Source organism: Alternaria hordeiaustralica, assembly GCF_023758085.1.
Source record: "Alternaria hordeiaustralica strain BMP 2776 chromosome Unknown scaffold_13, whole genome shotgun sequence".
NCBI classification, from domain to species: domain Eukaryota; kingdom Fungi; phylum Ascomycota; class Dothideomycetes; order Pleosporales; family Pleosporaceae; genus Alternaria; species Alternaria hordeiaustralica.
The window spans coordinates 60,633-72,359 of record NW_026056785.1 but is presented as its reverse complement, the minus strand read 5'-3'; the positions used below and the strand labels follow the sequence as shown (position 1 = coordinate 72,359).

Sequence of the window (11,727 nt, the reverse complement as noted above, 5' to 3'; positions counted from 1 at the left end):
GTCGTCCAGAGGAAGCCGCTGCTCTTTCAGGCGCACATACTGGTGCTACCCAAGATTTGAATGCATCCCCGCACAGACCCTAGGCAAATCAACACACATGTTCAGGGCCGACCTTAGTAAAAGATGATCTTTTGCAACAAGCACCAATAGCACTCCGACATGTCCTTCATCTCTCCCTTCGGTACATCAGCATCAAAACCTGGCCATGGATCCATAATCCTCGAAATCCTTCCTCCGGATACGCCTGTCCTTCGAACCGTGTCATATCAATACCCACTCAAGCTAGTCGCCCCAGATCCCCTAGCACCACCCAATTATGGCAGAGAAGCAGAGGACGCCACAGCAGCAGTCACCCCCTGTCTCATCCATACAGTGTTTCTGTTGACCTATGGTGGAGGCATCGTAGCTGGAGACAGCATAGACCTGGAAGTTAGACTAGACTGCAGTTCACGGCTGGTACTGTTGACGCAAGGGTCGACCAAGATCTTCAAGACCCCTACTCCAGAGCTAGTCTCACGACAGCATATGAACATACATCTCAAGAACAATTCTGCCATAGTCTATCTCCCCGATCCAGTGCAGCCTTTTGCCAACACAGCCTTTTCTCAGTCCCAGATCTATCACTTGGAGAAAGAGCAAGGTAATCTGTGTGTTTGCGACTGGGTCACGAGCGGCCGTTCCGCACGGGGAGAGAATTGGGACATTTACGAATACAAGAGCCGCAACGAGGTCTGGACCGTAGACGATGCGGGCAAAAGGAGACTGCTTCTACGGGACAACCTCATTCTAGACAAGCATGGCAAGACGGGGCTGCAACTTTCATCACGTATGGATAGCTATTCTGTCTTCGGCACCTTGATCGTTCGTGGCCCCATCTTTTCGTCACTGTCAAAGTTCTTCTTGGATGAGTTCGAGGCACTACCGCGTATTGGTGGGAGGAACTGGGGCGACGCGGTGCAGCCAGAGCTCCAAGCGCATGAGCAGAGGCGGTATGAGAGGCAGCAGAGAGAAAAGGTCGATGGGCTGATATGGAGTGCTGCGAACGTGAGAGGCTTCGTCCTGATCAAGTTCGCCAGCAGGGAAGTTGAAGGCTCGAGGAATTGGTTGAGAGACATGATCAAGGAAGAAGGGTCGCTATTGGATGCATTTGGGGAAAGGGCAATTTTGTGTTTGAAGTGAAGCTAGAATTCGAAGATACCCGAGACCACGTAGATGAATGGGAACGCAGAACTCATTAGATGTCGTGTCTCGATGTTGTTCGTCGAGCGACTCGCAGCCCCACGCGGCGTGTTGAAGGCCCAAGCACCCGGCGTCCCAAAAGTCGATGGGTGACGTGCATAGCCGCACCTGAACGCTCGTCCAGCCGCGCACCCACGTCCCCTACCTGACCCTATGCCCTACCACCGACCTGTCGTGGTCTCTTTGTCGTCAATATGAGCGGCAGGCTCGTCGCGGGCCGCCTTTCCACCATCGCACGCCGCTCACCGCTGCTCACTCCGCGCTTCTACACGACGCACTCGCTGCCCGCCGGTGGCCTCCTCCGCAACCAAGCCGGCCTACGCCTGGTGAAGCGACGACCATGGCCGCTGGGTAGCTACTCGCTGCACAACATCCCCGCCACACGCTCCATCTCCTTTGCGCGCGTCATACCGAAGCTGGTCGGCAAGTTTGCGACTGTAGGCGCCGCTGCCGGAGGGGCTGTCGTTGCAGGCGTCTCATATATCCAGTACCAAGCTGGCCGTATGTATATGCATTCTACTATATCAACCCAAGCTAATACCAAACAGAGGCGGGAACATTCGCACTCGACCTCTTCCACCGAACCAAAGACGGCGCGACCGAATTTGCGGGCGGCGCACTCAGCACGGCAAATGGCTTCTTCGACCAGCTAGAAAAGGGCTTCAAGTCGACCAAGGACGAGTTCGAGGGCGTGCAATACCCGGAATGGCTACAGCGCCTACTCGCCAAGGACGAATCTGGTGGTGGTGGCAGGAACGGTGGCGGCAGAGGCCCAGAAGAACCCAAGCAGAGCGGTGCTGGATCTGCTGCTGCCGGTGCATCAACAGCGGCGGCGTTCGGATATGCCCAGGAAGACGACGAAGACAGACCACAGGCGGAGAAGATCGCACGAGACGAGCAGATGATGATGCTCACCAAGAAGATGATTGAGATACGCGGGCTTCTGCAGACTGTTGGACAGTCCGATTCGCTCACGTTGCCCTCCATTGTTGTCATCGGCTCGCAATCGTCTGGAAAGAGTTCGGTCTTGGAAGCCATCGTGGGCCACGAGTTCCTGCCGAAAGGACACAACATGGTTACGCGGCGACCCATTGAGCTCACACTCGTCAACACACCAGATGCACATGCAGAGTACTGCGAGTTCCCTGCTCTCGGCTTGGGAAAGGTCACAGATTTCAGTCAGGTGCAGAAGACGTTGACAGACCTGAACCTGGCTGTGCCAGCGAGCGATTGCGTCTCCGATGACCCTATCCAACTGCGCATCTACTCGCCAAACGTCCCCGATCTCTCCCTGATAGACCTGCCCGGCTACATCCAGGTCGTTGGCCGAGACCAGCCCCCGCAGCTGAAGGAAAAGATTTCGCAGCTTTGCGAGAAATACATCAAGGCACCCAATGTCATCCTCGCCATCTCTGCCGCCGACGTGGATCTGGCCAACAGCACCGCGCTGCGAGCGTCCCGACGTATGGACCCTCGAGGCGAGAGGACTATTGGTGTCATTACAAAGATGGACCTTGTGGATGCCGAACGCGGTGCCAGCCTTCTCAGCGACCAGAAGTATGCTCTGCGTCTGGGATACGTCGGTGTTGTGTGCCGGGTACCACCCGGTGCTGGTGGCTCGAAGCTCTTTAGCCGCGGCAACGGCAACATCACCAATGCGATTACAAAGAACGAAAAGGCGTACTTCTCTTCGCATCCTGAGTTTTCAGAAGGATCAGAGCTCGCCGTCGGAACGCAGAACCTCAAGAAGAAGCTCATGCATGTGCTCGAGCAGACAATGGCCGGCAGCCTTAAGACGACAAGCGAGGCTATCCAAAGGGAGCTTGAAGATGCCCGATACGAATACAAGGTCCAATACAACGAGCGACCTATCAGCGCAGAGTCATACCTTGCGGAATCATTAGATGGTTTCAAGCACTCCTTCCGTGGCTTTACCGAGCAGTTCGGTCGCCAACAAGTTCGTGACTTACTCAAGCACGAGCTCGACCAGCAGGTACTCAATCTGCTTGCACAGCGCTACTGGAACAGACCTTTCGATGACCTCAGTGTTCCCTTCCCTGAGACCGACCCTCTTACGAACCTTGCCAAAGCTGATATCGACGGCGAAGATCAAATATGGCAGATCAAGCTCGACAGCTCCAGTGCTGCACTTACGAAACTGGGTGTCGGACGTCTAGCTACCAACGTTGTCGCAAGTGCGCTCCAAGCACACATCGACCGCCTCATCACCAACTCTCGCTTCGCCGCCCACCCCTTCGCCCGACAAGCCATTACCGACGCTTCCACCTCCATCCTCAAAGACCTTTCCTACGACATCTCCGATGAGTTGGAGATCTGCATCAAGCCCTACAAATACCGCATCGAAGTCGAGGACAACGAATGGGCAAAGGGTCGGGAAAATGTCACAGCTGTGCTCAAGGACGAGCTGAAGGTCGTCGAGGCTGCCGTAAAGCAGCTTGAAGAACAAGTTGGTGGCCGCAAGCGAGTCAGGGACGTAATGTCGTTCATTGACCGCGTACGAAGCGGACAAGTCGTTCTTGAAGGTGACGGAGTTGGCGGTGCCGGCGGCTTCAGCTCTGCACTCCTTGCTAAGGGTAAGTCCAATTCTCTTATGCAGATCTTGCTCACCCGAATTCAACACTAACAATGCTGTAGGCCGGGAAGCTGTCTTCCTCCGCGACCGTATCGACGTGCTCAAACTACGCCTCCTCGCCATCAAGAGCAAGCAATGCGCCAGCAAGAAGAACAAATACCACTGCCCAGAAGTCTTCCTCGACGCCGTCGCAGACAAGCTTACAACAACTGCCGATCTCTTCCTTGACGCTGAGCTGCTAAGCAAGTTCTACTACATCGTAAGCCACTACCCCTCTCCTTACTCACACAACTTTCACTAACACCCTCTAGTTCCCACGTGAACTCGACGCCCGTCTAGGCCGCGGCCTCTCCCAAGAAGAAATCGACCGCTTTGCCAAAGAAGACCCCAAGATCAAACGCCACCTCGATGTCGTGCGTCGCAAGGACCTCCTCGAACACGTACTCAAGGAGATGGAGGGTCTGCGCCAACTCGAGCAAAGAGAGAAGCGCATGATGGGCCGCCGAGATGATAGGGATGACCGGAGGAAGAAGGGCTGGAGTATGTTCTAGATGTAGGGATGACTGGATGACGACGGCCTTCGTGTTGGGTATAGACTGTATGGCGCTGTTGGCGTTTCGTGAAGCGGAAAAGAAGCTTCTTTGTTGATGTTGATGACGATGACTTCGCTACTCCCTTATTGGTCTTATTGGATTGAGATTATGTATATATGACTTTCTGATCACACTGTTCCCGTTCATCCAGGTCGATACGCTGATGACGAACGGTCGCCGTGAAATAACGTGCTGCATGACGATGACAACTTGGGGATATGAGAAAGATGGTTGATTGTAATCTCATCTATCGGGTATCTTCAACTAATGCCACCTAGAACTGTAATGCTAGGTCCCCCACAAGTACAAACTCCATTAGAACGCCATACATGCCACGTAAAATCGTATCTTCGTCTCTCCTCCACTCTTCTTAAGGGTCAGTGGTCTCAATCAACCGATCAAACCCCAGTGTCTCTTAACCCCCCAATCCAACCTTGTCATACCCTGCAGATCATCGCCATTCAAATACCCCACATCCTCCTCAACCAGCATCTTCCACACCCTGTTCCTCAGTCCAATGGGAAACTTAGGCGCACTCCAGTAGCGCGACTTCAGTCCCCTTTCCTTCGCACTTTGGATCTGAGCGCGGATCTTAAGGCGTTGAGCTTCGGTGATGCGACCGAACCAAAGTGTGCCGATTGAGTGGCCAAAGTTGACGGATGCGTAGTATGAGTTTGTGCTGTCGAAGTGGGACGAGGGTGTTGTGCCGACTGTGCCTTGGCCGCCGCGAGTGGTGACTGAGCCTTCATCGAGCTTGTCCAAGGGAGCGTCGAAGAAGATGTCGCGGTAGGTTGAGTTTGCGGTGATGAGGTCGAAGGGGGCGTTGCCGGTTGCGACGACAGTGATGGCGCCCTCGATGGTGGTGTTGCCGTTGAAGTAGGTGAGGTAGCCCTTTTCGCGGAGTGCGTTGAGTTGTTGCGATACGACGGGGAAGATGTCGTGGCCGTTGTTCTTGAAGTCGACTAGTAGGACCAAAGTCTGCGCAGGCTCGGTGTCAAAGATGCCGTTCTTGACATTGGATGAAGTGGAGAAGTCTCCGAGTTCGTTCTTATGGTCTAGCATCTTGACCAATGGGTCAACGTACATGGACGTAAAGGTGCCATCTTGCGTCAGGGCGTTGGTGCTGTGACCAACGTACAGCTCCTCATCGAAGAGCCAAACATCTGCTTCGACGCCTGTGCAACCCCAGCGCAGGGCGTCGTACAACGGTACTCGGCGCCAGTAGTCGTTGTGCGAGTGGCAAGGGACCGGAGTTACGTCGCGTGTTATATCTAAGAGCTGCGCCTTGTCTAACACACTCGAGTCGAACGACGAGACTACATAATCATCCAGAAAGGTAGGCACGTAGCCGAGAAATACGTTGACGATGTGAAGAACACCACTAATAGAGTCAGTATACTTATTCTTCTTTCTCCAAATCATCACAGGATGACAGCTGCATGTAGGGCAGGGGACTGTCGAATGAGAGGGTTGCCGCCGGAAGGCGCGGAAGCTAAGGTCTGACAGGCACTTACAAGAAGATGAATACCAGCAGCGGTATTATAACACAGGCTTTAGCTGCATATTTCCTCTTCACTCGATACTTCTTCGACTGCGTCTTTTCATCCGGTAGCCTCACACGTCCACAGTCCTCGTCGACCCGCAACTTTGCATTCCGTCTTCGAATGCTCATTCTTAGCCGGCGCCAGAACCCAGGTCGCGATACTATCTCCTCCTCGTCCGAAGCAAAGATGGAGCCGTTGCCATCTTCTAGCTCGCGCAAGGAAACATGAGGTGCTTTTGCATCGAAAGAAGATTCCGAGTCGGAAGAGATGCGTAGAAGAGGTTGGGTGGAGGGGGTTTCGGTAGCCATCTTCAGGCACGAGCCAATCGCAGGCAAGGATCTTGCACGATTAACTTGCTGGACCCTGAGAGGTGGGGCAAGCGACATCGATATATGCAGCGCACTTGTTCAACGATGGGGGATGCGATGAAAGAATTGAGATGTTGAAGGTCGTCTTTGCTCGCCTGGGCGAGTTTGCACCTCAAAACCAAGGCGTTCGCTGGCTAAACACACCTTCCTCTTCGACAGTCGCTCCAAAACGCCACGAGCTTTGTACCGGTGATCCAGACTGGCTATTGTCCCGTCCTTGGGTTCGGAGGAGGCTAGACTGGCGCGATGCACCTCCGCGGTTCAGTGCAGGATCCAGAAAGTCGCGCAAAACGCAGGGTCCAGTTCCTTGGTAGAGCCTCTCAAGATTCCGGGTGTCGATGGATTGAAGGCGAAGGACTTGGAGTTGTCAAGAGCAATCTGGGTCGGAGGCTACTTATTGCGAGACAGAGTGCGATCGGCCAGCCCACCCGTGAAACGAATTCAACCCACGAAGATAAAGTGCGGGCTATCAGCATGCAAGCCCTCGAGACAGCCGCAGCGCCCAGCAGCGTTCGAGAACTGGTGCACGGCCTGGAGAGCGAGTTCGGGCACGCAACACGGCTGGCGATGGTGATTGGTTGCGAGTGAGAGGATGACCGACACTCAACGGCAGATGCTAACGACTCGGTCTGGTGAAAGTCGGAGCAGATGATCAGAAAGGTTGTGCTTTAGACGGGCACGTTGCTGAGCTTGCGCACTCAGTGGTTTATTTGAATGCGGCGTGGACTGGTAGCGATAGACGACGCATCCACGTTGCACCTGCCCGGACGCGTAGTGGTGATGGCTTCGGTCCGAAAACTGTCACAATGGGGCATCATTTTTGCCTTGATTGCGAAACAATGCATTTAGTCTCGATAGCGTCGTGTTTCCAGGATTGACGGGTTGCACGCTGCGCGTCTCTCGCTGAGCTCATTGAAAACGGCCACACGACTGCCGTGATTGGTTCCAGCGTACGTTGTAGGTTTTCGGTCGTTCTGTTCTGGGCCTGCGCCACACTTGAAAGCTTGCAGATGAGGCGGTAAGCCGGAAGTTCTAAGCAACGCAAGCACCGCCTCGGCAGGCCGTGTATGTTTTCTTTGTGTCTTGTAGCACCTCCGCAAGTGAAAATGGCGGGGTGAAGCCGAGCGACACGTGCGGATAATGCCAAGATATCCGATCCCCACTTGCCCGATAATCCCTGTCGCGACTCCGTAACTTTTTGCGACAGCCATCGACTGATTACCGTCGGGACTCGGTATCGAATAGACAGCCAGCCAATACCCGATATGCCTCACAAACACAGACGCGTGGAGGAGGATGATACCCAGTACGTCATTTCGTATTTTCGCAAGCCTAATCACTTAGAGACCGTGATCTGACCCGTCGCCAACAGGTTCAACCTTCCGCCCAACGTCCACGCCGCTCCCCTCGCCGTCGGCAAAGCGCGCACCTTTAGCACAGCTACCAAAGGCAAAAAGCGCAAAGTAAACCAAGTCGAAGGTTATGGCGCAGATGACACACCCAAGGCCTTCCAGCGGCTCATGGCCTTCTCCAAGGGCGGACCAAAGAAGCGCTCAGCGCTCGACGACGGCACAGTGAAAACCAAGAAGCAGAAGAAGCAAGCCGCAGCTGAGGCAGTAGAGAAGGACGATGCAAACAACAAGAGCGAAGAGCAGGTGCAACCGACTACCGCGCTGAAGATACAACCTGGAGAGTCGATGCACGAGTTCCGCGCGCGAGTTGACGCAGCATTGCCCATGTCAGGCATCACTAAGTCCGGCAAAAAGGTCGCAGGTGTCAGTGATCACAGAGTCACCAAGCACGAGCGGCACCTCAAGCGTCTACAAAAGGGATGGAGGGAAGAAGAAGCGCGGATACGAGAGAAGGAGATGGAGGCGGCGGAACTGGCAGAAGAGGAGCAAGACGAGCTGGATGCCATGTGGGAGGACAAGACGGCTGATCTCGACACTACACGAACGGTCAACGGCAAGAAGAAGAACGCGAAGAAGAGCAAACGCAGGAAGCTGGCGGGCGAGGTGGACAATGGCAGCGAAGACGAGTGGGAAGCTCTCAAGAAGAAGAGAGAGGAACGGAAGGGCTTGCACGACATCGTTCATGCGCCGCCAACGTTCGACAAGGTACCGAGAGAGATCTTCAAGGTCAAGAATGGTGCAGGCGCCAAAGTCGGAAATGTCCCCAAACTGGCTGGTAGCTTGAGGAAAAGGGAGGAGTTGGGCGAGGAGCGTCAGAAGATGATTGACAAGTATCGTGAGATGATGGCTGCCAAGAGAGGGACGCAGGAATAATGTGTTGGTTTTGGTCGATCATGAGATACCCCAAACATATATACATTGTGCTACACTGTGAATGTAGATTGCATGGTTCATTGAAGCATCGCAATCAGTTGTCATATTAAGCAGTAATGCGTCGCTTTTTTATGAGATCTGATAACAGCGATGTGGATGGATAGAAGTACACAAAGAAGACAGTCAGCTAATGTGCAGCTCTTCGTGGAAAACCCTATCGCATTTCAAATCCCTTCTACATGTCAATGGGCTTGGACGTCCCGCGAGGTGCGTCGCAATGAAGCAAGATCTGTGCTTGGAAGTGTATCTGCGATAGATTAGTAGATAGGATATAGGCCTCTAGAGTGTCCGAAGACTGTCCCTGCGGCATTTTGGGCGATGCTGGTGGGCGGCATGGTCCCGACAGCAAAGTAGAAGTCCAGCTTCCACTCCAGCAATACAGATAAACGTTGTCAATGGCACTTCTGTGAAAGCAAGACTTCACTGATACCACATCAGGCACGTACAGATATCCGTTGAAGACGACACTTCTCGAAAGCAAGAGCTCGCTGTTCCCGCATCGGGCATCTTTGGAAATCCATCGAAGACATCAAAATCCTGAGAGCAAGACATCGCTGTTCCCGCAATGGGAAGGTTCAGAGAACCTTGGCACTGTTGATCGCTGCTGGAATAAGAGGGCAGGCCTGACAGATAGCCTTGGCATGATGACGCGCGGATACTACCTCTTGGGGCAACTTTGCAAGTCCGTTGAAGACGGCATTTCTTGAAAGCAAAAGGTCGCTTTGCCAAGCCTTGTCACGTGGCGGAGATCCCCGACTAGGTAGGTGGCGAAACGGTCGTGGATTGTAGCACTTTGGCAAAAGCAAAACATCGCGAAGCCAAGACATTGTGGGTCGGTGAAAAGTAAGACGGCATGTGAGAGAGGGGTTTCACGCTACACGACCGACAGTAGCCCTGGAGAGCTCAATGCCTGATTTTTAGGTTAGGACGGATTTTGTGCAAGTTCATGTCATTGAACGAGAGAGTGTTTTATTTCTATTCGAGATACAAATCAATCAAAGCACGCCTCTAAACATTCCCTGTATAATATCACATCACTAACGCCGTGGAGTTCTGCTTCCGAGCTTGACCAACGCCACATTCTTCAAAGGTCGACGCCTGACCTTCAACAAAACTTGTTCTTGGTGGGGTGCGTGCAATATATCAACATCCACCATAACCATCTACGACGATAATTCCAAGGTGACGGCTGTGGTTGAGGTGCAAGTACATCCATCCGAAGCAGCAGTGCCAACTTTGAAAGCCTCCGTGAACGCCACATGGTGATGTGATGACGGCGCCGCGATGAAGCGATCCATGGGGTGCATATCTTCAAGTGCGTTAGGCACGAATTCGAGTTGAAGTATTGAGTGATGGTACGGGCATGGTGGTGCAGACGGGCGGCTCGGTGTTGTTTGTGCTAAGTAGTTCAGTATATGTGCGTGCCCGGCTGCTGGGAGCGAACATACCATTATTGGGCGAGATTGCGACTGGGCCTGACCTACTAGACTTGGCCAAGCGCCGTGGAGCCCGACTCATGGTTTGTGATGTGTATTGTGATGATGTATCGGCTCAGACAATACTCCGAATGCGTTTTGTTGACAAGGTACGATTATAGTCAGGAGAACAATGAGTTGTATGCGACTGGGGCGTGTGTCATCTGAAGGGCGGAAGTGGCATTTGAACAGCGTCCGACAGAGCAGCTTTTGATATACATGAGAGCCAGCGAGGACGTGGGGTGGCAAAATGACCATCGGTAACACAGATGTGGGTTGAGAGGGAATGGATGCAAGCCCCAGTGAGCCTTGTAGGAAGGATGAACAAGCCACTGTTCAGACAGTGCCCCTTGGCCGCAGTAAAGATTGACAACGAAGGTCTCACGGCGAGCGGGTTGAGGAATGCTGGATATCGGAAGCCAGAGAGCCAGTGAGGGTCGAGTAAACGGGCGAAATGGCGTAAAACCATCAAGTGAGTAGTATGTTGCCGCGACGTCCTGTTGGCTGCGCCGATAGACAGCTAGCCCTGAACGGCTTGGTTGGGTTGAGCGTCTGCTAGGTTTGGGATCGATGGGGCCACGGTCTGTGTGTTGGGGTATGGAAAGGCGGACATACCAGCGTTTTCCATTTCGGGGAATGGGACGTCATGTAGAGACCGTGCTAGCCAACCATGTTTCCAATTTTGGCATCACATCTATCCACGCTAAGGGTATGCACCTGCTACGGTAGTCGAGTAAGGCTCAATCGCTGGGTCGTTCAGTCTCACTCTTCCTGTCTCCAAGATGGCGTGGCCTGGCTGACGAGCTTTCAGCTAGATGCCCTGGTCTGCTTGGGCAGTGATGTTGAGGCACGGATGTGATATCAAGGCCCAGTTGTACGGTCAGGTACCAGCAGGATGGCTCATCCCGCGCGGGTCGTTGTCGCGTGGGCGAGGAAGTAAGCCCCGTGTTCCGTCTCACATGTTAACCTCGAGCAATCACAGACCAGTATCCTCGGTCTTGATCTTTGAAGGCGCATACTCTCAGCAAATCTTGCTGTCGTAATCTTGCTACTGTCAGAGACAGATGAGAGTTTGGGTGAACTAGTCTCGCCTGTGATAGAACTGGCAACTCCGTATAGTGTGGAGAGAGGGAACAAAAGTCGACATTAGGCTTTGCCTTACCAGGGGCAGGTGCGAGACATTGCAGGTGATTTGCAAAGGGATGCGGGCGTTTCTCAAGAGGTTAGGCGGTGGCGTCTTTTGGCCTCCTGGTGGCTGCTCGTGTGTGGCACGACAATAGCAACAAAATGACTATTATTGGTAGCCTCCGATACCCACCACGGGACGCAATGGCTGCGATACGAGGAATGTTCCGCGATGGCGGTAGCGTTTTGCTCTCTGCGGAGAGTGCCGTTGCTATATCTTGACAGCGCTGAAGCTGGCCGGCAAAGACCTTGGAAGTGTGGTAGAGCCGGCTAGAAGACCGTTAACAGAGGCTGACGGCGAGTTGATTGAAACACTGTTGAAGTATGTGGCCAATGGCGATGGCACCTAGCATCGATGTTACGGTGTTGGTGCACACTTCCGTTC

At 53.5% G+C, this 11,727-nt stretch overlaps 4 protein-coding genes across 4 annotated transcripts; 3 read left to right on the top strand and 1 right to left on the bottom strand.

Annotated features, from left to right (window-relative positions):
• Nucleotides 1-159: 159 nt before the first annotated feature.
• J4E84_006584 (uncharacterized protein) lies at nucleotides 160-1,179 on the top strand (the record flags this gene model as incomplete). The annotated part of the gene is made up of 1 exon (XM_049389173.1): nucleotides 160-1,179. One exon carries the CDS (start codon nucleotides 160-162, stop codon nucleotides 1,177-1,179), a length of 1,020 nt encoding a protein of 339 aa, XP_049242882.1.
• A 254-nt stretch (nucleotides 1,180-1,433) lies between these two features.
• On the top strand, nucleotides 1,434-4,383 carry J4E84_006583 (uncharacterized protein; the record flags this gene model as incomplete). Its single annotated transcript, XM_049389172.1, has 4 exons — nucleotides 1,434-1,740; nucleotides 1,788-3,833; nucleotides 3,895-4,091; nucleotides 4,144-4,383. The coding sequence occupies 4 exons, from the start codon at nucleotides 1,434-1,436 to the stop codon at nucleotides 4,381-4,383; spliced, it is 2,790 nt and encodes a 929-aa protein (XP_049242881.1).
• A 432-nt stretch (nucleotides 4,384-4,815) lies between these two features.
• Nucleotides 4,816-6,277, bottom strand: J4E84_006582 (uncharacterized protein; the record flags this gene model as incomplete). Its single annotated transcript, XM_049389171.1, has 2 exons — nucleotides 4,816-5,806; nucleotides 5,940-6,277. 2 exons carry the CDS (start codon nucleotides 6,275-6,277, stop codon nucleotides 4,816-4,818), a joined length of 1,329 nt encoding a protein of 442 aa, XP_049242880.1.
• A 1,325-nt stretch (nucleotides 6,278-7,602) lies between these two features.
• J4E84_006581 (uncharacterized protein) lies at nucleotides 7,603-8,622 on the top strand (the record flags this gene model as incomplete). The annotated part of the gene is made up of 2 exons (XM_049389170.1): nucleotides 7,603-7,643; nucleotides 7,710-8,622. 2 exons carry the CDS (start codon nucleotides 7,603-7,605, stop codon nucleotides 8,620-8,622), a joined length of 954 nt encoding a protein of 317 aa, XP_049242879.1.
• Between the last annotated feature and the right edge of the window lie 3,105 nt (nucleotides 8,623-11,727).